Genomic DNA, 22360 nt, shown 5'->3' with positions numbered 1-22360 from the left:
TAAAAAAATGTTACCAATTTTATCTTATCTTGCTTTAGGAATTTATAGCAATTTTATGCTGCTACGTACAAAAAAAAACAATTCACTTAGAAGCGAGAAATATAATACATGATATGTCCTTTTGGAAAACACTCGCGAAATTTTCATGTCTCAGAATTTTGTCAAAAGTTCAATAAATAGAACTTGAATTCATCCACTCACAACTGTGACAATATTCCAGCTGATAAGACACTTAAAAACAAAATGAATCGCTAAAATTTATTCGTTTCTTGGAATATTAATGAACATTTGCGAATACATATGACCTAAGTTCTCAATATTCCTCTGCATTATTATCCGTAAAGTGTTTGTGTAACGTTCAGGGGGTCTTGCTGTTATGGGATCCCTCCAGTGAATCCCATTGGTGTCGCAGCCAAACAACGCCGGGGACGGAATATGATCTCTCATATAACACCAAATACAATCCCGTAAAATATCCACTATCTGGAACTTAATCATTAAATTACAGTAAATAATGACAAAAATAATACCTCAAAACAACGCAGAGAGGGCAATACATCCCGGATATTGCACAGAGGAGGCGGTAGCAGTTGGCCTAAAGACATGACGTCAATGACTTTGATGGTGGTGTCAAGGAGATTGAGGTAGTTTTCATGGCCGCTTTCACGGCTTTGGTCACCCATGCTCTTCCACTGATGGATCAGTGTTGCGGTTAAAGCTCGTATTAATACTGAACAGTAGCATAGCGCTGGACGATATACTGCTACGAAACTTAGGAGATCCCAAAGCAAGGGGGTGTTTGTGAATATTCTGCGTATGAACAAATCACGCTCTATCGTCACCTAAAATGTAGAGTTAAATTGATTTGAACACTCATATATAGCCCTAATTTTAAAATGGGTCATACTTTAGAAAATTCTTCTTCAGGCCAAGGCAGTCCGTTATACATAACATCGGGACTGACAAATTGCACTAAAAGCAAAGACAGTAGGGTCATGCTATCCAAAGAAATTTCGGAATACTTGTTCCCTTCTGGCAAGGAACAACAAGCTTTTAATACGCAGATTAATTCGATAGTATTTGCTGCCACTACATCCGGCGAATGATTGTTCTCCACGAATGCTTTTCTCTTGCCTAACCCGATGATGCCACCATTGAAAACCGTGGAGTGTTTTGTCAATGGTATCGTTTTGTTCTAAAATACGGGAATCTATGAAAAATTCAAAGGACAATAATTAGTTTTCCTATTTACGATATTTTTATTTTGTTTCAGGAGCATTTTCTCGCTGCTATCGTGCACAACACTGTTTTTGGCACCGAATAAAACGTTGTCACTTCGGAATAGAGCTCGTTCCAGCAGTTCTCGTAACGCTAGTACTTTTGCTACTTTTGAATAGATGCAAAGACGTTTTAAAATTTGGGAAGCCTTTTTGCAGCCTGATAGTTTCACTGTTGTTCCTAGAAATAAAATGATTTGTCGTTTCATTAATATACCATAAATACCAATAAAGACATTGAAAATTAGGCTATTGAATTAGTTATCTCAAATCCCAATAATGCTCCCAGAGAAATAAAACATTATAATCAATAACAATTGCATTGGTGGGATTAAGATTTGATGTGATAAAAATTACGAGACAACCTGGAATTAATCAATAGGAGGGTGTCTAAAGTACTCAAAGAATGCTAAAAACAGTAAATCATCAAAAAATGGGCATAGCAAAATTTCCAATGATCAAGAATATAAGGAAGATTTGCCAGCTTGGAATGGATATTTAATTTTAAACATTTTCAAGTACATATTATTTACAGTATTTGGGAAAATCCAAAAATATTCCTAAAGCTACTCATTTTCTCTGCATGCATCCTATCGGTCTGGGCCATGGAAATTAGGGGTAGGTAATACCCAAATATTTAATATAATTTGACTACAAAGATTAACATAGAGGAAATCCTATGATATCATAGTCAAATGTTATTTCGGAAACTACACTTATTTATTACAACAATGCTTCGACAAAAACATTCAAAATTTCAAGTAAAAAAATTTTGTGGCTAAATTTTGCGAAAAAAACATTTTGCGCGTACGAATGTTGCCACATTGAGATATAATATTGCTCCTTAATTGATGTGTTCTGGCATACGTGTATGCAATGAAAAACACTCAAAAATTCCAACACTACAACCACTCAACCAAACAATTACTTGTGAAACATCCCATTTAATAATTCCCATATGTTAAAACAGGCTATCTTTAAATAAAATCTCAGCTATTGTTTGGAGAGAGTATAAATGAGTAAAACAGGCCATTCTGAGATCACACCACCTGGTATCCTTAATAAGTTCAATTTTCCGCAATACAATTTCATATACCCACTTGAGCAAGTAAAACTTAAAAAAGATGTTCTTCAAAATTTGCATTTTCTTTACGCTTTTCATAACTATCCTTGGCAAGGTAAGTAAAAATGAAACAAATTTTCAATTTACAATTAAATTAATCTACATTTCCAGCAAATCCCACCCTCACCTTTAGTGGCTCGCCCACTGTTACATAATTCAGACGATGCTGTGCAATCTGGCAAAGACGATGTCAAAAAAGCCTTGCATGAGATGTTACAGAAGGTAGATGCTGCTATAACAACAGCTCAAGACGCAGTAAACTCCGCCTTTAACACTGTACTAGCGAAAGTTTCCGAGTTGGAAGCATCAGCGAATGGTGAAATTGACAAAGTTTTAGCTCCTTTCAAGAAGGAGCTAGACGATTTGGTTGAAAAGGCTAAAGAAAAGGGTATGCACACTATATAAATTACAAAACAGCTGTATCAAATTTCAATTTATTTCATATAGGAATAGACATAACTGATTGCGAATATATCGTAACAGACTTCGGGAACATTCCAAGTAATCTGACCTCCGATTTAGAAAACTGTTTGAACAAACAGGTGGTACAAGCTCAAAAGTACGTCAACGATATCCTAGACAATTTGAAAAAGATTGTTGAAGACTTGGACGCTATTGATCAACAAATTGATGAGTGCTCGGGTAATGTAATTGCTAAGGCCAAATGTTACGCCAAACTGGCAGAAACTATTGCCGAAGACGCTGTGAAAGTTCCTGCCAAAATAGCGGAAGACGCTACTAAGACTGTTGCACTCATCACTGGACTGCTTGACAATCTGGAAATTTGCGCTGTTAATGAGCTGAAGAACGCAGGAAAAGATGCAACCGAGGATATTGCAGAATTTACTTTGTGTGCAGCTCTTTAAAATTATATTTTATTCAGATTTAATCACTCTTGTTATTGAATCTATTAAATATCCAATGTTTGTCTTCATTATGTAATCATCGTAGGAACGTCTTTGGAAAAATGAAGTTTCTATAGATTAGTCGCATAGTTAATGTTTTTTTTTTTGTAATAAAACAAATCTTTAATTTTTCTTTACGTTTTTTTGCAAATAAGTCATGGACACTTTTTATAAACTCCTTAACTATCGATGTAAGGTGCAAATAAAATCAGATACCCTGTACATTCCAAATTTAAATTAAATAACTGAAAAGCTATAAGAGCTATAAGCAATAAGTTTCGAAATATCTTTTACCACAGTGACGAAGCGTTTGTAGATCTATGTTCATGTGAACTTCTCGCCACATTTTTAGACGTAAAACACCCTCATAGAATGTTTTACATTAACTTTGAACCCCCTATAATATTAACTTACCTTCGCTAGCACAGCACGCAAAAAAGTAGTTTACAGCGGATTGCGTCAAATTCAGTATAACTCTAATAGGCGGATTATATGAGGCATTCAATGTCGGGATCTCCGTCTTATCCAATACTTCTGCTATAATATGCATATGATGAACTTCACTTGAAAAAACTGAAGTTAAACTGATAAAATTCTCTTCCAACGCCCGGGATATGACGCAAGAGGCCAAAAGCGACACTTTGCCATTTTTTTCCCATTCTAAAAGTATCAGTAAGTTGGTCCACATTTGAGATAAATCAAGAGTTTCCTCGTTCGACTGGGAATATTTTTGAATATTTCTGCTTAAAATTTGTTCAAGCACTACCGAAAAATGACCCCCTTTATCGGCGTACACTTGCACAGTTTTATCTACAAGTTCGTTAGTCAAAAGTTTGATGATTAACGCCAACTGATCAGGGCTTGTCGCGTATTCTAATAAATAAGTAACGGAGTTTACTATCACTGAAGGATTTATACGCCCTAAAATAATTGTTTGTAAATAAGTATTTTTTAACTTTAAATGGATCAATACCCAAATACAAAACCAAGCGAAACGCAGTTGTTGAAACAACTTTACTCGGACTTAAAAGCATTTCGTTGATTTCAAGCACGTTTTTAGCACAAGAAGACAGTATTTCAACTGGATTTGCATGTCTTACTGATTCCTCCATATCTTGAAGAATTGTCTCTACAATCACAAATATAGAATTTCTAGTGTATAGATTAGGAAAAGCTAACCTAACAAATCTAGAGCCTTTCCTCTAATGTCCGTTTTCACCGAGTCATTGCAACCTTTCAACTTGGTCACTTGAGCACAACTCATGATTAAATTAAGAATCTGCACTCCTCCAGTTTCACATTTTAATATGAGAGAGACTAGATGATCCTAAAAGTTCATTAGTAGTTTTAAAAGTGGTTTTAATATTGCATACCTCCAAAGCTTCTGGAGTTCCAAAGTACTTGATCCAGTCATCAGTTAAATGGCACAATTTCCCAATAATATCAACAGTCACTAAACCACAATTTGTTTTTAGCTATTCATGGTTTTAAATGTGTAATTAGTACTTACGAATATTTCTAGTCTCATTGCAGATGGAGGAGAGTAAAGTATTTGATAAATAAACAAGCTGTAAAATATATGGGACTGTAGCTTTCTTTTGAGCCCGGATTAAGTCAGAGTCTGAGAAAGATTCCTTTAAACTCCACTAAAATGAAATTTGGTACACAAAATTCATAAAATAACAAAATTTAGTACCATAAACACTTCTATTATAGCTTGTCTAATATCTTTAGCATGGCTGCCTGCTAAATGGCCTAAAATGCCCACAACAGATTTCAATTTTGGAGAGCTCCTTATTTGATCATATGATCTATTTTGTAAAAAATCTTTTAAGCCAACAGACAACACACGAGTGATTACTGTATTTGGAAAACAACTTCCCACATGTGCAACAACCCAATCAAAATTTGGCGAATGCTTCACTGAAGTGTCTGAAACAACAGTTTCATTCTAAGATCATCACTTACTTATTCCTGTAAAAGATTGTTTTACCTAATAATGCACTAATACAACTTTCTGTATCTGAATGAATAAGACTAGATAAACATTTTGTGTTTATATCAACCAACGTCCTAGTGGCTCTGCAGGCCATCCACAACTGCAATGTTTCATTTAAATCTAAAATTAAACAAAATTGCACATATATATACATTGATAAATTTCTAGATAACTACTTACTAGATGTGATATGTGCTCTTCTGGAATATTTGGTTGAAATTTCACCCAATAATTCCAATGACCAGGTACTTATAGTGGGTGCCCAGGAAATGGTGTTTTCTGAAATTAAAGTTACCAAGGCAGCATGGATATCTGATACAATCAGTTCGTCTGATTCAGGTGGATTTGAAGGTTTGCCTGTATTGATTTCAGTCTAGGAAAGATAAAAAGATAGCCTAGGTGAATGTGAAAGTACTATATTTTATGGTTTTGTTCAAAAAGCTGTTTGTAAATATTTTTGGTATGATATGGGATATAAAAAAATCTGTAACTTTTGCACTTAGCATTTAGTAAGGAAATTTGTGACACATTTGTGTTCAAAGGAGGAGATGGATAAACTCCAAAAGAATATTGTTGTCGTATCTTGTTATTTTTACACTGTGGAACATATTCCATATTTTATTTTTTAAATAACATATTTTTCATATATTAACTTTGGTTGGCAACCTTTTAAGGGACAAATTGCATGTGTATAAATTTGATTTTATTATGGTTTTCACTAAATATGTACCTCTATTGCCTCAATATAATGAGAAGCTGCAGCATCAAACACAGTACAAAAGTATTCAAAAATTGCTCCTCTGCTGGAGGGCAGTTTTCGAAGCAATATTAAAGCCGTCTTTGTCAATTCCACAGATATTTGTTTCTCCTTTTTACGTGTGCCTTTAATGAAAGTTCTTAACTCATTTAACAGGTCTTGCTGGGGCGCATTTCTAACCACGGGACACTCTTCAGACATCATCTTTTGCTTTGTATCCACAGCTGATGGTTCAACGAATTAAATTAGATAAATGGGATAGAAAAGATTATTTTTAACAGATATTTTTTTTATATTATAAATTTTGAAAATAAATTAAAATTATTAAATAAAAAATGTTTGAGGTTAGGATCATGTTATGATTTGACTTTTTATTTTTTGATTTTTAACTGTTTTTATGTAAAAATTATACTCTTTTTGCTCTATTAACATAGCTTATTAAACAAAAAGCCCTAGAGGTTCATTTAAAAAATAGCAGGCTGACGTATATGCTGTTAATGACAAGCAAGCGATGTCAACAATCAGCTGTTTGTTAATGTTGGTCTTTTTAATTTAATTTAATAATAAATAATAAAATAAGTAATTTCTACTTCGGAATCGGTCTCCCCAAAGAAACTGAACGAAAATAATGAAGAAATATAACTATTGCTATTAATATTAGGCCCAGATAAACCCTTCATTTACATAAGGGCCTTTTGTATTGATCTTGTAAAAACTGATTTTCAATAATGGAATTTACAGTGCAAAATTTGGAAGAAGCAGTCGCGCTGTTTTATAGGGCCGAGGCAAACCAACAAGCGGAGGCTCATCAGTGGCTCAATGAAGCGCAAAATTCGCGACAAGCTTGGTCTTTTGTATGGGAACTTCTTGACCCTCAGAGGGTAAATGAAAATTTGTTTATTAGAACTATACAAATTGTGTTCTTCAATTATTAGTTATACTTTCTGTTATTTTCCTAGTTTAGTCAGCCTTATAACTGTGAGCATTTTCTGTATTATGTACAGAAAGCCAATAATAGATAGTGTATAATAATATATAGGTAGAAATATATATTTCTTATTGGAGTCAGTTTGCTTTCTTTCTGGATAAATCCATATTATATTATTGCTCATTATCTGTTGAAGGTTTTAAATTTTCATTTATTTTAGTGCTTTTACTGCATTTGTTTATGTGCAGCATGGAAGGAGTAGAGCTTGAACTGTAGTTATATTATCTTTGGGTTCTTGGGGCAGGCACTCATTTATGTTGCTCTTCCAAAAGATATGAAATTTGGCAAAATTTTCTTAGTGTTTTAATGACTAATGATAAAAAAATAAAATTCACAAATGCCCTCAAGCAACTCAAGTCTTCAAATTGAAAAAACCAAAGCACTACTAGTAGTATTTCTTATAGTGCAGCTCTTCTCTTTTCTACAGTAATTTAATCTTTGTATAAATATTTTTTAAATGAAAAGTAAATATTTTTGGGTCAGAATTTTCAGGTGCAATTTTTTGCTGCCACCACCTTACATACCAAACTAATGAAACACTGGGATGAAGTCCCAGAAGACCACTATGAGTATCTTAAAAAGAAAATACTGGAGGCCATTGTTAACTATGCAATGGGGCCAAAAATTGTGTTAAATCGACTTTGTATTGCTGTAAGTTTTTTGCATCATACAAACTAATATGTTCAAAATTGAGGAGGTTGCAGTTGTCAGCATATGTAATTCACACCATACCAACCCATTGGCCTAATGCTTTTGAAGAGCTGGTGTCCAGTTTTCAACCTCATAATTTACCAACTATTGAATCAGAGAGGGTTATTTGGATTTTACTTGAAATTTTAACAGTTATTCCTGAAGAGGTAAGACTATTTTTAATGGGATTGTAATTGTGTCCTGTAATAAAGTAGCTATTGAGAAAACCACATTTGAAACACATTTCAGTTCCAAAGTACAACTTTATCTAGAGTTCAAAGAAACAGAGTCCGAACAGTGCTCCAAGAGGTATCAAAAGATATTCTGAAAGTAGTAGAAATGTGTTTGATGCCTCTCCCAGATAAAGGGTAATTGTAATTATTTTTATAGCAAAAAGACTATTCAATATATTTTAGATTTGATATGATGAATTTAACAACTTACCTAACTGCAGCCAGATGTGGCTCAGCTTGGATGCAACCAGGTGGTTTGAATATACAAGAATGTGACTCAATTTGCAATCTTTTAATTGATCTTACTTGCTACGTTTATTGGTGAATATTACAAATATTCCAATATCTTGTTTTGAAAAGTGTGGTATTACAGGAATAAAAGCGATCCAGAATGTCTGTCTGGTGAGGAAATGGAACTGTCTGAAGTGGCTGTTGAGGCTCTAACTGCCATAGTGCAACATCCGGACACTTCAAAGTACACATATAATGTTACCAAATTTGTGGCTAGTATGCTTTATAAATTTGAGAAAATAATTGATACTGAAATTCAAACTAGTTCATTAAATAAGGTGATTAAATAATCCCAAAATCAACTGAATTGAGACCAAAAGGCTTATTAATTTTTAGGATGTTATTACTAATCTGTATGGCCTTATTATTACTGTGGCAGACTCTCATTCAAAAATCTTCATTGATAACCTGAGATCTAGTAATACTGATGGGCAAAGGATTAGTTTTGACCTCTTCAGTTCAATATTAAAATGTACAAATTTGCCTGGGCTTTATCCTACTGATGAATCCAGCAGTACCATGACCTTTGGTTTCTGGTACACTTTGCAAGTAAATTTGCAGTAACTTCAACAGTTTTGTTCATTTTATTCTGAAATTTTAGGAAGATATTCTATCTTTTTTCACGGCCGACTGCCCGAAATTACTGCTAATGGTCAAACCCTACTACAGGGAATTAGTATGTGTTCTTTTAAGGAAATCAATGCTTCCTCTAGTAGATGATACTAGTTGGACGTTAGACGATAAAGAGGTATTTCGCTGCTATAGGCAGGACATTGCAGACACTTACATCTATTGCTATAATACGTTAAATCTGGAAATGCTGGATATTTTAAGCGTGAAACTGAACGAAGTTCTTAATAAGGAAAGAAGGGATTCAAGCCAACCAAAATGGAATGAAATAGAGACTTGTTTGCATGCGTTTTACGCCATTGCAGAAAGTATTGAAATGGAGAATTTATATCTGCCCAAATTGATGGAAACTATAAAGGAAATCCCGTTTAGTGATTTGCATGTGAAGGTTTTGGGCACAGCATTAGAAACAATAGGTAGAATTTGATTTTCAATAGTGATAAAAAATTACCTACGGTCTTTCTATCTTTTTGTATCTTTTTTTTATTGTTTATTTATTTGTCATTTAGGTGCCTATTCTGAGTGGCTTACTGACCATCCTGAACTTTTGGGGAATGTCCTGCCTCTTGTAATATCATGCCTAGGAAATCCAGAAGTATCAACGAGTGCCACATTAGCATTGAAAGACATTACTCACAGTTGTCAGAAATTGGTTCTGCCCTATGTAGATCATATTCTAATTACAGCACAGGTAAGTGTGTATGTAATATCAAGCTAGTTTCCATAGAAGCCAAGAATCCGGCCATTACTAAGGCTATTTCAAAGTTTCTATGGAGTTTAGTTTGCAGGTAAAGTTAACAGTACATTAATAATTTGGCTCTAAAAATGTACGACCAATAATTCCTACCAACATTTAATTTTGCCAATTATAAACCGCAATATTAAAAAACCAACCGTGAATGATCATAAAATTTTGTAACTTTCCTTTATTGTATCAATATAGCATGTCATGTTATGCTGAGTAAATATATAAAATAAAATAATTTTATTTCAGGTAATAAAAACATATTTCATAAAATTTAAATATATTTTACAAAATCACATAATGCACCGCTTAAGACGTCTCAGTGCCTGCTGTATCATCCGGTAAAGTCAAAGTTACAGGCTCCCTCACGAGCGATAGCAATTTATCTAATTTCATACACTGTAAAGTCCGCTGATCCAAATATTGTTGTTTTTTTGGTGCTTTGCACGGTATCCTTAAGTTAGGAGACAGTTTTAATGTTGTCACACATCCTTTATCATCCCCCACAATAATAATCGGCAATTTTGGGTTAAATGAAAGTCTGGTCAGTTTATTACGTCTCCTTGATACCACTGCCTGAACGCATATCGGCTTGTATTTGTTAACATTCAAGTCAAAAACGTACACTTTGCCCTCTGTGGTGACCGCTGCGAAGACTGTAGATGAATACGGAGCCCATTTAACGTCCCCAACTCGATCTCCTAAATCAAAAACGAACAGAGGCTCTTTACGGTTATCCTCCCATATTTTAACCCTCCAATCCGAGCTGCATGATATAAATATATCGGTATTATATCTGTTAAAGTCCAATCTGTCTACTGGAAGTAAATGAGCGTTGTAAGTAAACACCGACATGGAACTGTAAGCAGTACTGCACTTGAATATCTGCCCCTCTTCAGTCCCTACCAAATATGTTAGAGGTTTTTTGGGGTGCAGCCTGATGCAGGTGGCGCAGCCTTTCACCTTAAGGTGGGTCCCGTCAGGTCCAGGCACAGGTTCATTGTCCAAATATAAAGTCAAGATGGTAGTCACTACCATCTCGTTCTGCATCAAAACCCAGTTATTGATTAATCCGTCAGTGGCAACCGAATAGAAATTTAGTTCTCCGTCTGGAAGATCTGGGGCCCATTTTACCTCCCACACTACTCCTTTATGTTTGTTTCTCACGCTGTTGCTTTTATATGCCGGAGTTTTGCATGTTGTTTGCACGTTAAACACTTGCACATTACCATCGTAAAGCCCTATGACCACCATGTAAGGATATTTGGGGTGGGTGTCCACGCACATAACTCCCGAATCGGTCATGCATATGTAGTCTGGAAAGGAAGGATTTTTCAAAGTAAACATGCATACTGCGCCGTCGATTGTAGGCTTTAAGAAATCAAAAAAGCCAAAGCAAACTTGAAACAAGTCGTAGTAATAGGGATTCCATTCGAGGTCTGTGACAGTGTTTTTCTTGGTTTTCTCATAAGTAAACTTCCACAATGGTAGAAGCGTTCCTTCTTCCTCTCTAAATTCATCAGAAGGATCGTCCCAATATCTATAGTCTTTAGCAATGTCGTCATAAGTGTTTTGATTAATCATCCTCTCGAGAACCTTCCAGCAGTCCAGGACTCTACCTTGAACAGCTTCGCTTAGCTGCGATCTACCCGTAGTTTTCCTTACTGCTGGCTGTCGAGATACCGGCGCTTTTTCCTTTTCTTTTTTCTCTCTTTCTAATTCCTTCTCGAGCTCTTGCGCTTCGAAATCTTTCTGATAATCGTCGTATATAACCCATTGCAGAACGTTCGCTGAAAAGGTGGCCATGGGCGGAGGGACTGTTTGCGTCTCTTGAGCCCTCATTAGATTGTTGTACGTTAGTGTAGCTCTCTCACAAAAATTAAACTGATTGGTCAACTTCCGAGGCTTCCCTCCTTTAGCTGGCGTCTTGGCCGTTTCCACCTTAGCCTCACCTTCACCTTCTTCAGCCTCCCCTTCAGGTTCCTCATCTTGTTTATCATGTTTAGGAACATCTTCTTCAGCTTCCTCATCCTTGGGCTCCACCGTCTCACCTTCTTCAACGTTTTCTCCTTCACCTTCAGGCATTGCTTCCTCTTGAACTTGCGCGAGAGCTTCAACTTCAATAGACGACTCTGACGAATCTTCGAAAGTTTCGATGCCCTGCTCGGTCATTTGCATTTGCGCCTCATCAGAATCCTTGCGTATGCATGTTCCTTGGGCCTCGTAGGCGATAACCATGCTACCTGAAGAGGGTAAACTCACGAACTCACCTGTGGCGAAATTAAATTCCACCAAGCTATCTGGTAGGTCAGGTTTGGTGGATGACAATTGCTTAGCGATGATTTCTTTCAACTCCGGCTCTGTTAGATCGAGCTGATTTTTCGGTTTGAGAAGCTGCTTTCCTCTCTTCCATTCTTCTAGTTCGTCGTAGGTGTCCGCGCTCGATTTCACAACTTTTTTGAGAGTATACACTGATGCTTTGGCATTTTTTGCAAGGGGCATTTTGGGATTTTTTTAATTTACACACGAGCAACGTGCCGACTCAATATGACATTTAAATTGTAGGCATTGATACCGGAAACATTTATTTAGATAATTAATTAGATCTATGAAGTTATCGATATGGTAGGATTTTCTGGTTGAATTCTATTTTTCAGGGAAAAAATTAGGGCTACGTTTTCTCAGAGAACACTTAACAGAACAGGAGAGGTAAAATTAAATGGAAATGCGGCTATAGATCCAATAATTGTTTTCTTTATTTAATCAATATTGATATTACCAAGACAACTTTGCACAATTTGTATAGAGACCTTTACGAGGGCTCCTTCATTGTTTTACACCTTACATTATCTCTATATTATCATTATACACAGGTAAAAACTAGCCGGCCTTAATAACAAATTTAAATTCCACTTTGAATGCGATGCTAAATTAAAAGGAAATTAAACATCATCTGAGGTCAATGATTATACCTTCGAAATTACGAGATCCTGCAGTTCGTTGTTTACAGGTAGTCATCCAAAGTGGCTCTTTAAAGTTAACGGATAGCAAAAGACTGATGTACAGTATAGGTAGAGTTCTAAGCATAATGCCCATGAATCGAGTAATGGAATATCTGAACGTAACTCTAGCTCCCACTTTCGAGGAGATCCAGAAACTAGTTCTACAGGATCCGGTAAAGCATTTTCTCCACACTTCACACATTGAACTACTAAAAAAACGTTATTTTAGTCTCCGAGTGTTGCAATGTCTCTGATATCACGCCTCAAACTTCTATCAGCCCTCTTTAACTCTCTTTACATCGAACCAGAGCCGGGGCTGAGCGTGGAGCAGCCTGTGTACCTTATAATGAAAAACACCATGTCGTTTTATAAGAAAATTGCCGAGAACTATTGTGATGATATGGATGTAATGTTGGTAAGCTTGAAAAAAAGAGAATTATTTGATTTTACAGGATTTTGCCCTATAGGATTTAAGCATGTTGTTTAAATACGTCTTAACTACTCTAAAAGATGATTGCAAGCCCTTAATAGAAGATATCCTGCAGATAATAGTGAGAATATACATAGATCGTCCTCAGGTGCACATATTAGTGGTGGCTAAGACTGTAAGTTTCGATAGAATTATCGCGCATATTGGTTGATATCTTGGTTTCTGTGGCATTTAACTACCGGATACACTTACCAGTACTTTGATCTAATGCCCTTAAATGCATAAATAGTCAAATTTCGGTGTGTTTCAGGTTTTGATATTGTTTGGAAAAGAACCAGGCTTATATACGATAAATCAGCAGCTAGTACAAGAAATATGTAACAGAACATTACTTCTTTGCTCTGAGAGTAATAGTAAAAATCAGCTGTCCGATATAGCAGACCTTTTGGAAGGGTTTTTTATTCTGCTAACGAATCTAATCAAGAAAGTTCCTCAGCTGCTGTTTGCCAATAAATTGGATACCGCCGCTTTATTTCAATGTGGTACTTAAGTTCACTGGATTAAAACATTTTTAAGTCCTGCTTAAATTTTTTTCCAGCTATATTATGCCTAGTTTTACCAGAAACTCAGACCGTAAAAGCAGTTTCCAGTTTTTTAGTGAATTTTATCACCCAAAGTAGGGAAATGTCGCAAGTAGATATAGTGCAAACTTACGGAGAGAGCCTGGTGTTAAGAATACTTTTAAATTTAGGTAAATCTTCTGGGATATTCCGTATAACCTTCTAGTTTATTGTTTTTGCAGGAAGTACCACCCCTCGTTCGAGTATAGACCTTCTAAGTGATATACTTTTAGCATTAAACAAGAAATACTGTGATAATTTAAGCCGGTGGTTGAACTCACTTTTAACCCAAGAAAATTTTCCGTCTCCAAGAATAAGTGCTCAACAAAAAAACAATTTTATTAAAATAGTGTTAAGGTGCGTATTTCAAAGATAATATTAACTAGAGTCAAAGAACATTATTTTTTAGGGAGAAAGCCAACAAAATGAGACTCTGTCAATCGGTATTAGAATTCGCCTTAACTTGTAGGGGAATGTTAAAACATGATAGCACCTTACCATAAATTATAAGTCAGGTTATGTTAAAAATAAGAAAAAATGAAATGTATAAAAGTGATTTTAAACAAAAGTAAGAAGCCTTTTTATTGTTCATCTGTAATAAGGTTATTTATGAAATTCCTGCTTTATTCCCTTTAGTAAAGTCTGCACAATGTACATAGTGGGTCTTATAATTGAATTCAAAATCGAAATCTGCCCCAAATTGCCTTTTCAACGATCTATTATTTACCCTTTTAAGAAGTGAACTACCCAAAAATCCACATTTTATGGTAATGGTAATGGTAAAGTTTTTTCTTTGCTACCGGGATGCGATTCAAGTTTCAAAAAGTTTATCAAAATATCTTTATTTTCGACGTATCCGCGACAAAACATCGCATACAAATCAATTTAATCAATTTTTTTATTTCAAATTAAGAAAAGTGTTATTTTTTTAACAAACATTTTCGGTTTTAATGCATAAATCCAATGAGTACACTTTAATACTATTACCAACAAGAAAACATTAATATTGTGTTAAAAAAGACGTAAATTTGCATTTTTCAATTATTTGCTCTTACTCAAAGTGGTAATACATAAGTGAAATATAAAGTTTTTTTATACAAGTACTTTTTTTCCATACAGAATTAGTAATTTACTATCAAAACGGTGGTTAAACTCACTTTTGACGCAAAAAATATTCCATCTTTGAGTTTAAATCATAATTTAATAACTAAATTAAAATAACTAGCGTGTTATTGTTCCTCTGCTATGCCATATTTATTAAGAAGTTCTTGCTTTCTTCTCCTTAATAAAGCCTGCTCAATGTCTTGTTGAGAGGGCACAGGAACGTGGGCAACAAATCTTTGTTGGGACCCATCTAGGAGTGGATGTTGTGGCTCCTCTTCTTGCTGAGGCTAAAGTAAAACAATTATATAAAAATTGGCCTATTTTTTTGTAACACCTTGTATGATATATAAATTGGTAAATATACCTCTTTTTCTGCATATATATTAACTTCTTCTACTTCTTCATCTGAAGACTGGTCTGTTGACATTTTTGCCTCTTTCTTTGACTTCCAATCAGATAATGATTTTTGGATAGCTGTAAAGAAATATTAGGAGTATTAATGAAACATTAATTTAAAATTGTCCTACCTGATTTTTCAGCTTGTAGCTCTAAAGGTATTAAAATGCCATCATCATCATCCATATATCCATAGTAATCAGCATCAATGTCTTTCATTAATTCTGCCCTGGTCTTTCTAGGGGGAGGAGGAGGTTCCTGCTCAAATAACTCCCTGACACCTTTAATATAAATTAATATAAATAACAAATTCCGGTATTGTCTGAATAGTAGTGTCTTACCTGGTAATTCTTTTGCAGCCCCAAAATATTTATAGCCCCTGTTTCCAGGTACTTCTTTTCCTTCATGATCCAACATGCGAGGCCCTACTTTCTGATAATCAGGACCCCCTACTTCCTTTATTTGGTCTTCCCAATGCCTTTTCTCTCTTAGCAGTTTATTAATTTCATCATTTAAGTCTCTTATTCTGAATTCTCCTAAGCCGGCATTTTGGATTTGAGCCACTTTTTGTGCAATTTCTCTGATAATCTGCATTCTCCATTTCTCACATGCATACAAGCTTTTACAGTCTGATGCCAAATAAGGTCTTCTCTTTTTCACCTTTTCTAGTTCCCCTGATTGGGCTGCCCTCCACCGAGCTAATGTTGTCCTATCAATTTAAAGTATTTGGGGTGAATGAAAAATGAATATGGACATATTGGGAGTTATACTTCTCAAATTTTAGTGGTTGTGTCAAAATTAACTACATAATGTACCTGAATATATTCAGAAAAACTGTGATTTTCCACCAGTAGAAAATTCTCAAGAGAGATATATTGTGATTAAGAAAAAAGTTGACTTAAAACCTTTCATTCTTGGCAAAAACTTACTTCTTTTGCTTTACTGAATATACTTATTCAGAGCAGTTTAGTACAAAAATATTTAGCTGTATCAGCAAAGGAGCTAATTCTAGACTGTTTTCGTGATTTCTGACTATTGATGAATGGTTTAAATAAGACTAGTTAAAGTGTTTTACTGAGATTTTTACTTACATCGCCTTCTCTGCATTTCGAGCCTAAAAAAGTTAATACAATAAGCAAATTAGGATTTAATTACTTATAAATATGCAATACTGACCATGTTGTTCTCAGACGATAGGGTTTAAATTTGCAATTAACCGAAACGAAAATTTACTACTAAAAGAATGGGAAATGGTAAGAAATACAAATAATACCAGACGCTTACTCTAAGGTTTAATAATATACTTTTTTTAAACTATAGCAGGAATGTTAATAGAATTAAATTATTATTAATATATAAGTTAAAATATTCTAAAAATTAATATAAATTTTAGGAAATTTGAAGATTTATCAAAAAATTAAACACAAACAACAATTTGAGGTTATGCCACGAGCAAGCAATGTATATGTTCGGCACGAAGCGGCAACTTTGTATGTAACCATGGGTGCATAACGAATAAGTACTGCTACAATGCAATTCAAAATTGAGAAACTTTTCCAATCGATTCTATAGCTATAATAATTATTTAAAATTCATAAATATAAAAGGGTACGGTTGTGAAGAAATATATTCTCCTTCTTGAATAGGCAGTATATAGGAATTACAATAAAATTAATATCTATTTAGCACTGCAACACATTGTTCCAACATTCCTGTTTGTTTTTTGATTTGGCCTTTGCATGCCTAAAATAAATGAAATTAAAATTGTATGATTTTACAAAATGAATTTTTTAAAGCATTGTAAAAGGATATCTCGAAAACCGTTAGACTATTTAAAATGAAAATTTAAGATATTAATGTGTTACAAGAGGGTTGTATCTAGACGTCGTAATTGAAATTTTATGACATGCAGTTTCATAAAGGGTGAAGGTGACATTGACATGCCAAATGAAATGATATAGTTAATCCTGTATGATAATTAATAATCCACACATTTTTACCTACCACTTAAATGATGGCCTATAATGATGCCTTTATTACTATTACTTGAGCTTACATTCCGAGTAACCTTGTCAAAGCACAAAGCTGCAATTCGTCGGAAAAGTTTAGAGACGTGTTTTCCAGTTTTGGAGGACACGCACCAATACTCGGCATTTAACTCTTTAGCAAATTTAAGTGCATGCAGTTTCACAGCAGAATAGACCGCACGATTCTGGAATGGGCAACATGAAAAGTCTGTAGAAACGGTGGAATTCAAAACCTTCGTATTTCAATTTACCAGTAAATCTCTCTTTGAGCCCACTAAAAATATGAAAGGATGCAATTCTGCGGCGGCCAACGCTTCCGAGGCCCATTTCTTGCAATTAGCGAGACTCTCGCAGTTTGTTAGGTCAAACATTAAAACCAGCGCTACAACATATCACAATTTATGTATCATCTCAACATATAATTCGTTAATTTGAAATCTTTATTTTTACCGTTGGCCCCTCGGTAGTATGATTGAGCGATGCTTTTAAACCTTTCTTGTCCAGCGGTATCCCAACTAAAATGATTATTGAATACTTATTTAATCGTTTACTGTAAGGAACACATTTGATGATCAAAAATGCGTTAGAACTTCTGTGACATTTAAAACACTTTATGGGGTACAACTTACATTTGAAGGTTAAACGGGGAATCTAAGACCAAGAATTTTTCCAGCTCAAAATCCACGCCTATGGTCGCTTTGTAATTGCTATCGAAATAATGTCTACAAAACCTATAAATAAGGGATGAAATTTTCATTTGAGAAAGAAAAACACACAAAACACAACAGAGAAGAAACAAAAAAGAATTAGAACTAAATGTTAAGAGTAGAGTGACGCTCAATCTCATGCCGTAAGAAGAAGCTAAGATAAAATCTATCAGTTTATTGATTGTGTTCATTATATACATTTTAAGTAAACAATAGCGCGAAGTGTGTCAATTAACTTTATGCTACACCTGTTTTTTAATTTACTTATATTAACTATATTACCTATTAATTAAACACGTTTTCCCCACAGATACGTCTCCAACCAAAATACATTTACTGCTTTTTACCCAAGAGCCTTCTGTACAATTGCGCTCTTTCCATTCTTGCAAGCAAATCCTTTTCGTAAAATCACTGAAATCTGGCTGCACATAAGGCGTAGCTTCTAATGAATATGGCACAGGAAATTTATTTATTATATCGTGTTGTAGAAATATATCTTCCATTTTATTCCAGAACTACTAAACTTTGCACATTATCGAATATCTCTCGCTTATATATTCATTCACGTGTTATTTCAAGCGTAAAGTGAAACGATTAACAATGAAAAGGGGATATAAATAATGTTTGTATCGCACTTTTAAAGAAAATTCAAATTTAAAATTTACGCGCCGCATGTCACACGTTACTTCCCGTTGTCCAAATTGTCATTCGTGAAGTCAGTTTCCGTGTGTCAGAACAATTTGAGGTTATCATTCTTTTTGTGAGATTTTTCCAGGATAATGGCACCTTCCAAACCCAAATCAGGAGAAAAACCTAGTAAGTTTAATTAATTACTAAGTCCAAATGATTGTAAAATATCTACTAGAGACCCTTTTACCGATAACATACCTAAAAATGCATGCAAAGCCCCTAGGGGATTGAAGAAAACATGACCCAAAGCATTTCAAACTTGCAACCACATGGTCAAATAGTAAAAGCTACGTTATTTACTTGAACGAAATACGTAACAATCATTGAAACCCGGACTTTTAAACATAAGCATCGTTCGCTTCGTAAAATTAACTTATGCCTATATTCTCAATTTTTTGGTTGTTGACAGAAATAAATATGTAATGTATAAAATTTCTTCCAGCGGGTAAAAAAGAAGAAAAGAAAAAGCCTGCTTCGGCGCCAGCAGCAGCCGGTGCAGCCTCAGGGTCTTCTTCAAAGACTCCTGCACCGGCCCCTAAAGCTGCTGCCAAAGTGGGCAGCACTTCATCTGCCAAGCCTGCAGAAAAAAAATCCATAGGGAAGGCTGCGTCTAAAGGCAGTGCTAAGACTCCAGCTGCTGCACCTAAGGCCGCCAAAGCTGCTAGTAGTAAGGCACCAGCAAAGACGACTGCCAAAACAGCTAAAGGTATGATTTAAGGGAAAGTACCTAAGATGTAATAATTCAATTATTATGGTTAATATAGGTGCTGCCAAACCTACTGCTAAAGGGGCAGCTGGCAAAGCTGCTGCCGTTTCAAAACGTTTACCAACAGCTGGTAAACGTTTTGAAACAGCTTTCTTAGGAAAGAAAGCTGTTTCAAAACAGCAAAAGTCCGCTGGGCCAACCACCGTTGGTGGTAAGAAAGTTGCCCAGTCTGCTCCAGCTGTGGCCAAAGCTTTAAAGGTTAAAAGAAAGGTAAGTGATTAAAAGAGAAAATGTTTTGCTGCCATTAGTATTTAATTGTCTCTTTTATATGCGTCCTTTCTTAATTATAGGTTATAAAAGGACCTCATGGAACTAGGAAGAGAATACTAAGAACATCTGTGCACTTCCATAGACCTACTACTTTAAGACCTCCAAGGCAACCAAAATATCCAAGGAAGAGTGTCCCTACAAGGTGAGTAATGTGGTTGATTGTGTTTTGTGTTCCTACACACTAAAATGGTAAGATTCTGTACTGACTACCTCTGATATAGCTATGTATCACATTAAATTAGCAATGTTAGATGTAAGAAATAATAGATTTAAACCCTAAAATAATTAATTATGATTTCCAATGCAGTAGAGTAAACATTTCGGCAATTCCTAAGGTTTGTGGATAATAACATACCATTCTTCAATTGCATTTAAATGAGAGATGGCTGTCATTTTTTTTTGCTCTAAATTTCAAACAGTTACAGAATTCTTAGCTGTGTTGAACAAGGCCATTATTTCTCAACCTGTCTAATTTTCTGTTTATGTCATAATTTGGTAGGTCTCGTATGGATGCATACAACATCATCAAGTACCCATTGACAACGGAAGCAGCGATGAAAAAAATTGAAGACAACAATACCTTGGTATTTTTGGTCCACACCAGGTCCAACAAACATCATATCAGGGCTGCTGTCAAGAAGTTATATGACATCAATGTTGCTAAAGTGAACACCTTGATAAGGCCCGATGGCAAGAAGAAGGCTTATGTCAGGCTGGCCAGGGACTATGATGCACTGGATGTAGCCAACAAAATTGGAATTATTTAAGTGCTTTGTGGTTTGTTTATTTTAATACATAAGTAAATTGAAAAGTGGAAATAATGTGTTATTTGTTTCATTACATGACATCTTATTATGAGGCTACTAGAAAATCTAGAACTGATAAAAGTTTCTTTGACGACAGTAGACAAAGTTCTTACGGTGCCGTTTTGTAAGTTCTGCTCTTTGATATTAACAAATCATAAAAAAGACAAAAATGGATAATATTACACCTTGAACCTGCATTACAGGAATAGTGGCAGGAATGGGTTTTTGCCAAAATAAAAAAGACATGATATAATCATAGCTTTCATTTTCACAATAATGTTTAAAGAAGCCTCTTTAAGTAACTTGTATTGTTATATGTAATCTTCATGTGGCATCCACACAAGTTATGTATGTGAATTAACAATAGATGTCAAATGGCTGTCCATCCCTTCGAAGTATGGAGTTATCTAGTAACTGTTCTGTATACTCTGATGAGGGGCAAAAAATAATTTAAAATATAGATTTTGATAAATCTTATATTTTTAAAAAATAAAATAACAAATAACTGCTATAAATAGTATGTGGTATAAGTATGTGGTTCCATTAACACTTTCATCATTAAATATTACATAAGCGTTCAACAGGAGATATATTTCCTCTATCTACAAAGTATCTTATTTATGTGTCAAAATTTTCTAAGATGTATCATTCTAGAATTAAAAACCAAATCAATTTTAAACTTGGCCAAGTCTAAAGCTAAGAAGTATTTAATTGACTTTGTAAAGTGCAAAATAAAAGCATGACATACATATATATGTAAAAGTTACTGGAGCTGCACTTTTTCATCAGGTTTTTGAATATAAATGCTCTCTGTCCTCTGATCATGTTTTGCAGCTATTCTTGACACTGTCAATAAAAAATCTGACAGCCTATTTAAATATACTAAGGCCTCCCTGTCTAATTTTTCACTTTGGACCAAGGGGCATATAACACGCTCAGTTTTCCTACAGATTGATCTGGCTACATGAAGGGAGGCACTTGGGACTCCACCTCCCTAAATAAATAAATACAAAATTCTGCAAATTTAATAATGAAGTACACGTACTGGAATAATATATTGTTCTACAGGTGGCAATTGTTTGGCATATTCTGAGATCCAGTCCTCTAATTCTTTAGTATAAACAGGTGGTATGGCCACTTTACTGTTTCGAGATATTGCAGTGCTAATATCAATAATAACAGTTTGAATTCTTTTTAATTTGTCTGTGTACTGATGTTCTGCCTCATTTGCATGTTCCCTTGCTAGACTAAAAAACTTAGTTTGCAAAATTTCTCTGAGATTTCTGGCACAATAGGCCTTTTTTACCCAATATAACTCAGCAACTCTTCAGCAGCTCCTATTGCATTGAAAATAGGGCTGTCTTTTGGCAAAATGTCTCCAGTGATTGTCTTCGAATTTCCATTATCTCCCTCCCTGCTAAATGTCTCCTGGCAGTATTTTTTACTTAAACCTTCTTTTGGGATTTGTTTCTGGGTGTCAGTACATTTATCTGAACTGAATCTAATCTTTATACCCAAATAAAGATTTTATAGTTATGCAAATAGACTTACCTCTTTTTGGTGCACAAATTACGAACCTGGCATAGAGATCTGGAGCTGACAATTTTTCGAAAAACCATGTTGATAGAAATATGCAATTTAATTTGTTTTTCGCTTTAATAAGCTTTAACCTAACCTAGGAATATGACGTTCCAGACATCAAAATCACATGTTATGAATTACTATTTCATTTCCTTTAAACTGATATTCAGCGTTAAGGTCGCATTCTGACTTTATTTAGTAGATGTATTTGAATAGAGAGATGCAATGCCTATAAAGAAAGGAACATTAAATTGACTACCTGAATGTCATTGAGCATGAGCACGTGCGCATATGTCAAAAAAATCAACAAGCTTTAATTAATA

The 22360-nt window shown here is 34.7% G+C and overlaps 8 protein-coding genes across 10 annotated transcripts; 3 read left to right on the top strand and 5 right to left on the bottom strand.

The window, feature by feature from the left end:
• Positions 1-136: 136 nt before the first annotated feature.
• Positions 137-6365, bottom strand: omd (integrator complex subunit 5 omd). Of its 2 annotated transcripts, XM_066397338.1 has the most exons (13): positions 6035-6365; positions 5485-5677; positions 5299-5424; positions 5002-5237; positions 4816-4951; positions 4679-4758; positions 4485-4632; positions 4279-4434; positions 3720-4226; positions 1253-1458; positions 908-1195; positions 531-842; positions 137-483 (listed from the first exon to the last, which is right to left on the bottom strand). In XM_066397338.1, the coding sequence occupies exons 1-13, from the start codon at positions 6263-6265 to the stop codon at positions 259-261; spliced, it is 2844 nt and encodes a 947-aa protein (XP_066253435.1). In that variant the 5' UTR covers positions 6266-6365; the 3' UTR covers positions 137-258. The 2 variants fall into 2 exon arrangements, with proteins under 2 accessions (XP_066253435.1, XP_066253436.1); XM_066397339.1 differs by lacking the exon at positions 6035-6365 and having other exon boundaries at positions 140-483; positions 5299-5404; positions 5485-5609.
• On the top strand, positions 2298-3437 carry LOC136413662 (uncharacterized). The gene is made up of 3 exons (XM_066397344.1): positions 2298-2455; positions 2512-2788; positions 2848-3437. The coding sequence occupies exons 1-3, from the start codon at positions 2402-2404 to the stop codon at positions 3264-3266; spliced, it is 750 nt and encodes a 249-aa protein (XP_066253441.1). The 5' UTR covers positions 2298-2401; the 3' UTR covers positions 3267-3437.
• Positions 6366-6574: 209 nt separating the features above from the next.
• cdm (importin-13-like protein cdm) lies at positions 6575-14258 on the top strand. The gene is made up of 16 exons (XM_066396881.1): positions 6575-6942; positions 7533-7700; positions 7754-7906; positions 7989-8107; positions 8156-8293; positions 8346-8541; positions 8600-8812; positions 8865-9309; positions 9403-9584; positions 12649-12813; positions 12870-13055; positions 13108-13245; positions 13381-13612; positions 13669-13821; positions 13873-14047; positions 14100-14258. The coding sequence occupies exons 1-16, from the start codon at positions 6790-6792 to the stop codon at positions 14191-14193; spliced, it is 2910 nt and encodes a 969-aa protein (XP_066252978.1). The 5' UTR covers positions 6575-6789; the 3' UTR covers positions 14194-14258.
• On the bottom strand, positions 9948-12183 carry LOC136413366 (dynein intermediate chain 2, ciliary). The gene has a single exon (XM_066396882.1). The coding sequence runs from the start codon at positions 12138-12140 to the stop codon at positions 9948-9950; it is 2193 nt and encodes a 730-aa protein (XP_066252979.1). The 5' UTR covers positions 12141-12183.
• A 546-nt stretch (positions 14259-14804) lies between the features above and the next one.
• On the bottom strand, positions 14805-16606 carry LOC136413512 (pre-mRNA-splicing factor ISY1 homolog). 2 transcript variants are annotated; one of them, XM_066397105.1, is made up of 6 exons: positions 16367-16501; positions 16282-16304; positions 15532-15899; positions 15322-15471; positions 15159-15268; positions 14805-15081 (listed from the first exon to the last, which is right to left on the bottom strand). In XM_066397105.1, exons 1-6 carry the CDS (start codon positions 16367-16369, stop codon positions 14920-14922), a joined length of 816 nt encoding a protein of 271 aa, XP_066253202.1. In that variant the 5' UTR covers positions 16370-16501; the 3' UTR covers positions 14805-14919. The 2 variants fall into 2 exon arrangements, with proteins under 2 accessions (XP_066253202.1, XP_066253201.1); XM_066397104.1 differs by having other exon boundaries at positions 15322-15899; positions 16367-16606.
• Positions 16607-16868: 262 nt separating this feature from the next.
• Positions 16869-18458, bottom strand: LOC136413634 (ras-related protein Rab-34-like). The gene is made up of 6 exons (XM_066397312.1): positions 18207-18458; positions 17847-17948; positions 17668-17732; positions 17469-17599; positions 17195-17402; positions 16869-16933 (listed from the first exon to the last, which is right to left on the bottom strand). The coding sequence occupies exons 1-6, from the start codon at positions 18425-18427 to the stop codon at positions 16869-16871; spliced, it is 792 nt and encodes a 263-aa protein (XP_066253409.1). The 5' UTR covers positions 18428-18458.
• Positions 18459-18620: 162 nt separating this feature from the next.
• RpL23A (ribosomal protein L23A) lies at positions 18621-20471 on the top strand. The gene is made up of 5 exons (XM_066396859.1): positions 18621-18740; positions 19057-19320; positions 19379-19590; positions 19671-19792; positions 20150-20471. The coding sequence occupies exons 1-5, from the start codon at positions 18704-18706 to the stop codon at positions 20415-20417; spliced, it is 903 nt and encodes a 300-aa protein (XP_066252956.1). The 5' UTR covers positions 18621-18703; the 3' UTR covers positions 20418-20471.
• A 693-nt stretch (positions 20472-21164) lies between these two features.
• On the bottom strand, positions 21165-22113 carry LOC136413390 (corrinoid adenosyltransferase MMAB-like). The gene is made up of 4 exons (XM_066396922.1): positions 22008-22113; positions 21763-21951; positions 21502-21703; positions 21165-21450 (listed from the first exon to the last, which is right to left on the bottom strand). The coding sequence occupies exons 1-4, from the start codon at positions 22073-22075 to the stop codon at positions 21220-21222; spliced, it is 690 nt and encodes a 229-aa protein (XP_066253019.1). The 5' UTR covers positions 22076-22113; the 3' UTR covers positions 21165-21219.
• Between the last annotated feature and the right edge of the window lie 247 nt (positions 22114-22360).

The sequence above is a fragment of the Euwallacea similis genome, chromosome 14 (assembly GCF_039881205.1).
Source record: "Euwallacea similis isolate ESF13 chromosome 14, ESF131.1, whole genome shotgun sequence".
Taxonomy (NCBI): Eukaryota; Metazoa; Arthropoda; class Insecta; order Coleoptera; family Curculionidae; genus Euwallacea; species Euwallacea similis.
This window is presented reverse-complemented; position numbering and strand designations above follow the sequence as displayed.

Excerpts from the sequence above, each read along its gene's own strand:
- LOC136413662 (XM_066397344.1), top strand. The coding sequence starts at position 2,402 with ATGTTCTTCAAAATTTGCATTTTCTTTACGCTTTTCATAACTATCCTT. Across the intron at positions 2,456-2,511 it reads TCATAACTATCCTTGGCAAG|CAAATCCCACCCTCACCTTT; the intron begins GTAAGTAAAAAT and ends CTACATTTCCAG. Across the intron at positions 2,789-2,847 it reads TGAAAAGGCTAAAGAAAAGG|GAATAGACATAACTGATTGC; the intron begins GTATGCACACTA and ends TATTTCATATAG.
- omd (XM_066397338.1), bottom strand. The coding sequence starts at position 6,265 with ATGATGTCTGAAGAGTGTCCCGTGGTTAGAAATGCGCCCCAGCAAGAC. Across the intron at positions 5,425-5,484 it reads AAGAGCACATATCACATCTA|ATTTAAATGAAACATTGCAG; the intron begins GTAAGTAGTTAT and ends GTTTAATTTTAG. Across the intron at positions 4,759-4,815 it reads CAATGAGACTAGAAATATTC|TGACTGTTGATATTATTGGG; the intron begins GTAAGTACTAAT and ends ATTGTGGTTTAG.
- cdm (XM_066396881.1), top strand. The coding sequence starts at position 6,790 with ATGGAATTTACAGTGCAAAATTTGGAAGAAGCAGTCGCGCTGTTTTAT. Across the intron at positions 13,613-13,668 it reads CGCCGCTTTATTTCAATGTG|CTATATTATGCCTAGTTTTA; the intron begins GTACTTAAGTTC and ends ATTTTTTTCCAG. Across the intron at positions 14,048-14,099 it reads TTTATTAAAATAGTGTTAAG|GGAGAAAGCCAACAAAATGA; the intron begins GTGCGTATTTCA and ends ATTATTTTTTAG.
- LOC136413366 (XM_066396882.1), bottom strand. The coding sequence starts at position 12,140 with ATGCCCCTTGCAAAAAATGCCAAAGCATCAGTGTATACTCTCAAAAAA.
- LOC136413512 (XM_066397104.1), bottom strand. Across the intron at positions 15,900-16,281 it reads CGAAATGCAGAGAAGGCGAT|GACAACATTAGCTCGGTGGA; the intron begins GTAAGTAAAAAT and ends TTAAATTGATAG. Across the intron at positions 15,269-15,321 it reads GCTACAAGCTGAAAAATCAG|CTATCCAAAAATCATTATCT; the intron begins GTAGGACAATTT and ends ATTTCTTTACAG.
- LOC136413634 (XM_066397312.1), bottom strand. The coding sequence starts at position 18,427 with ATGGAAGATATATTTCTACAACACGATATAATAAATAAATTTCCTGTG. Across the intron at positions 17,600-17,667 it reads ATACTACCGAGGGGCCAACG|CGCTGGTTTTAATGTTTGAC; the intron begins GTAAAAATAAAG and ends GATATGTTGTAG. Across the intron at positions 16,934-17,194 it reads TATAGGCCATCATTTAAGTG|GCATGCAAAGGCCAAATCAA; the intron begins GTAGGTAAAAAT and ends CATTTATTTTAG.
- RpL23A (XM_066396859.1), top strand. The coding sequence starts at position 18,704 with ATGGCACCTTCCAAACCCAAATCAGGAGAAAAACCTA. Across the intron at positions 19,321-19,378 it reads GACTGCCAAAACAGCTAAAG|GTGCTGCCAAACCTACTGCT; the intron begins GTATGATTTAAG and ends TGGTTAATATAG. Across the intron at positions 19,793-20,149 it reads AGGAAGAGTGTCCCTACAAG|GTCTCGTATGGATGCATACA; the intron begins GTGAGTAATGTG and ends ATAATTTGGTAG.
- LOC136413390 (XM_066396922.1), bottom strand. The coding sequence starts at position 22,075 with ATGGTTTTTCGAAAAATTGTCAGCTCCAGATCTCTATGCCAGGTTCGT. Across the intron at positions 21,952-22,007 it reads AATTTGTGCACCAAAAAGAG|TTCAGATAAATGTACTGACA; the intron begins GTAAGTCTATTT and ends GATTAGATTCAG. Across the intron at positions 21,451-21,501 it reads TAGAACAATATATTATTCCA|GGAGGTGGAGTCCCAAGTGC; the intron begins GTACGTGTACTT and ends TTATTTATTTAG.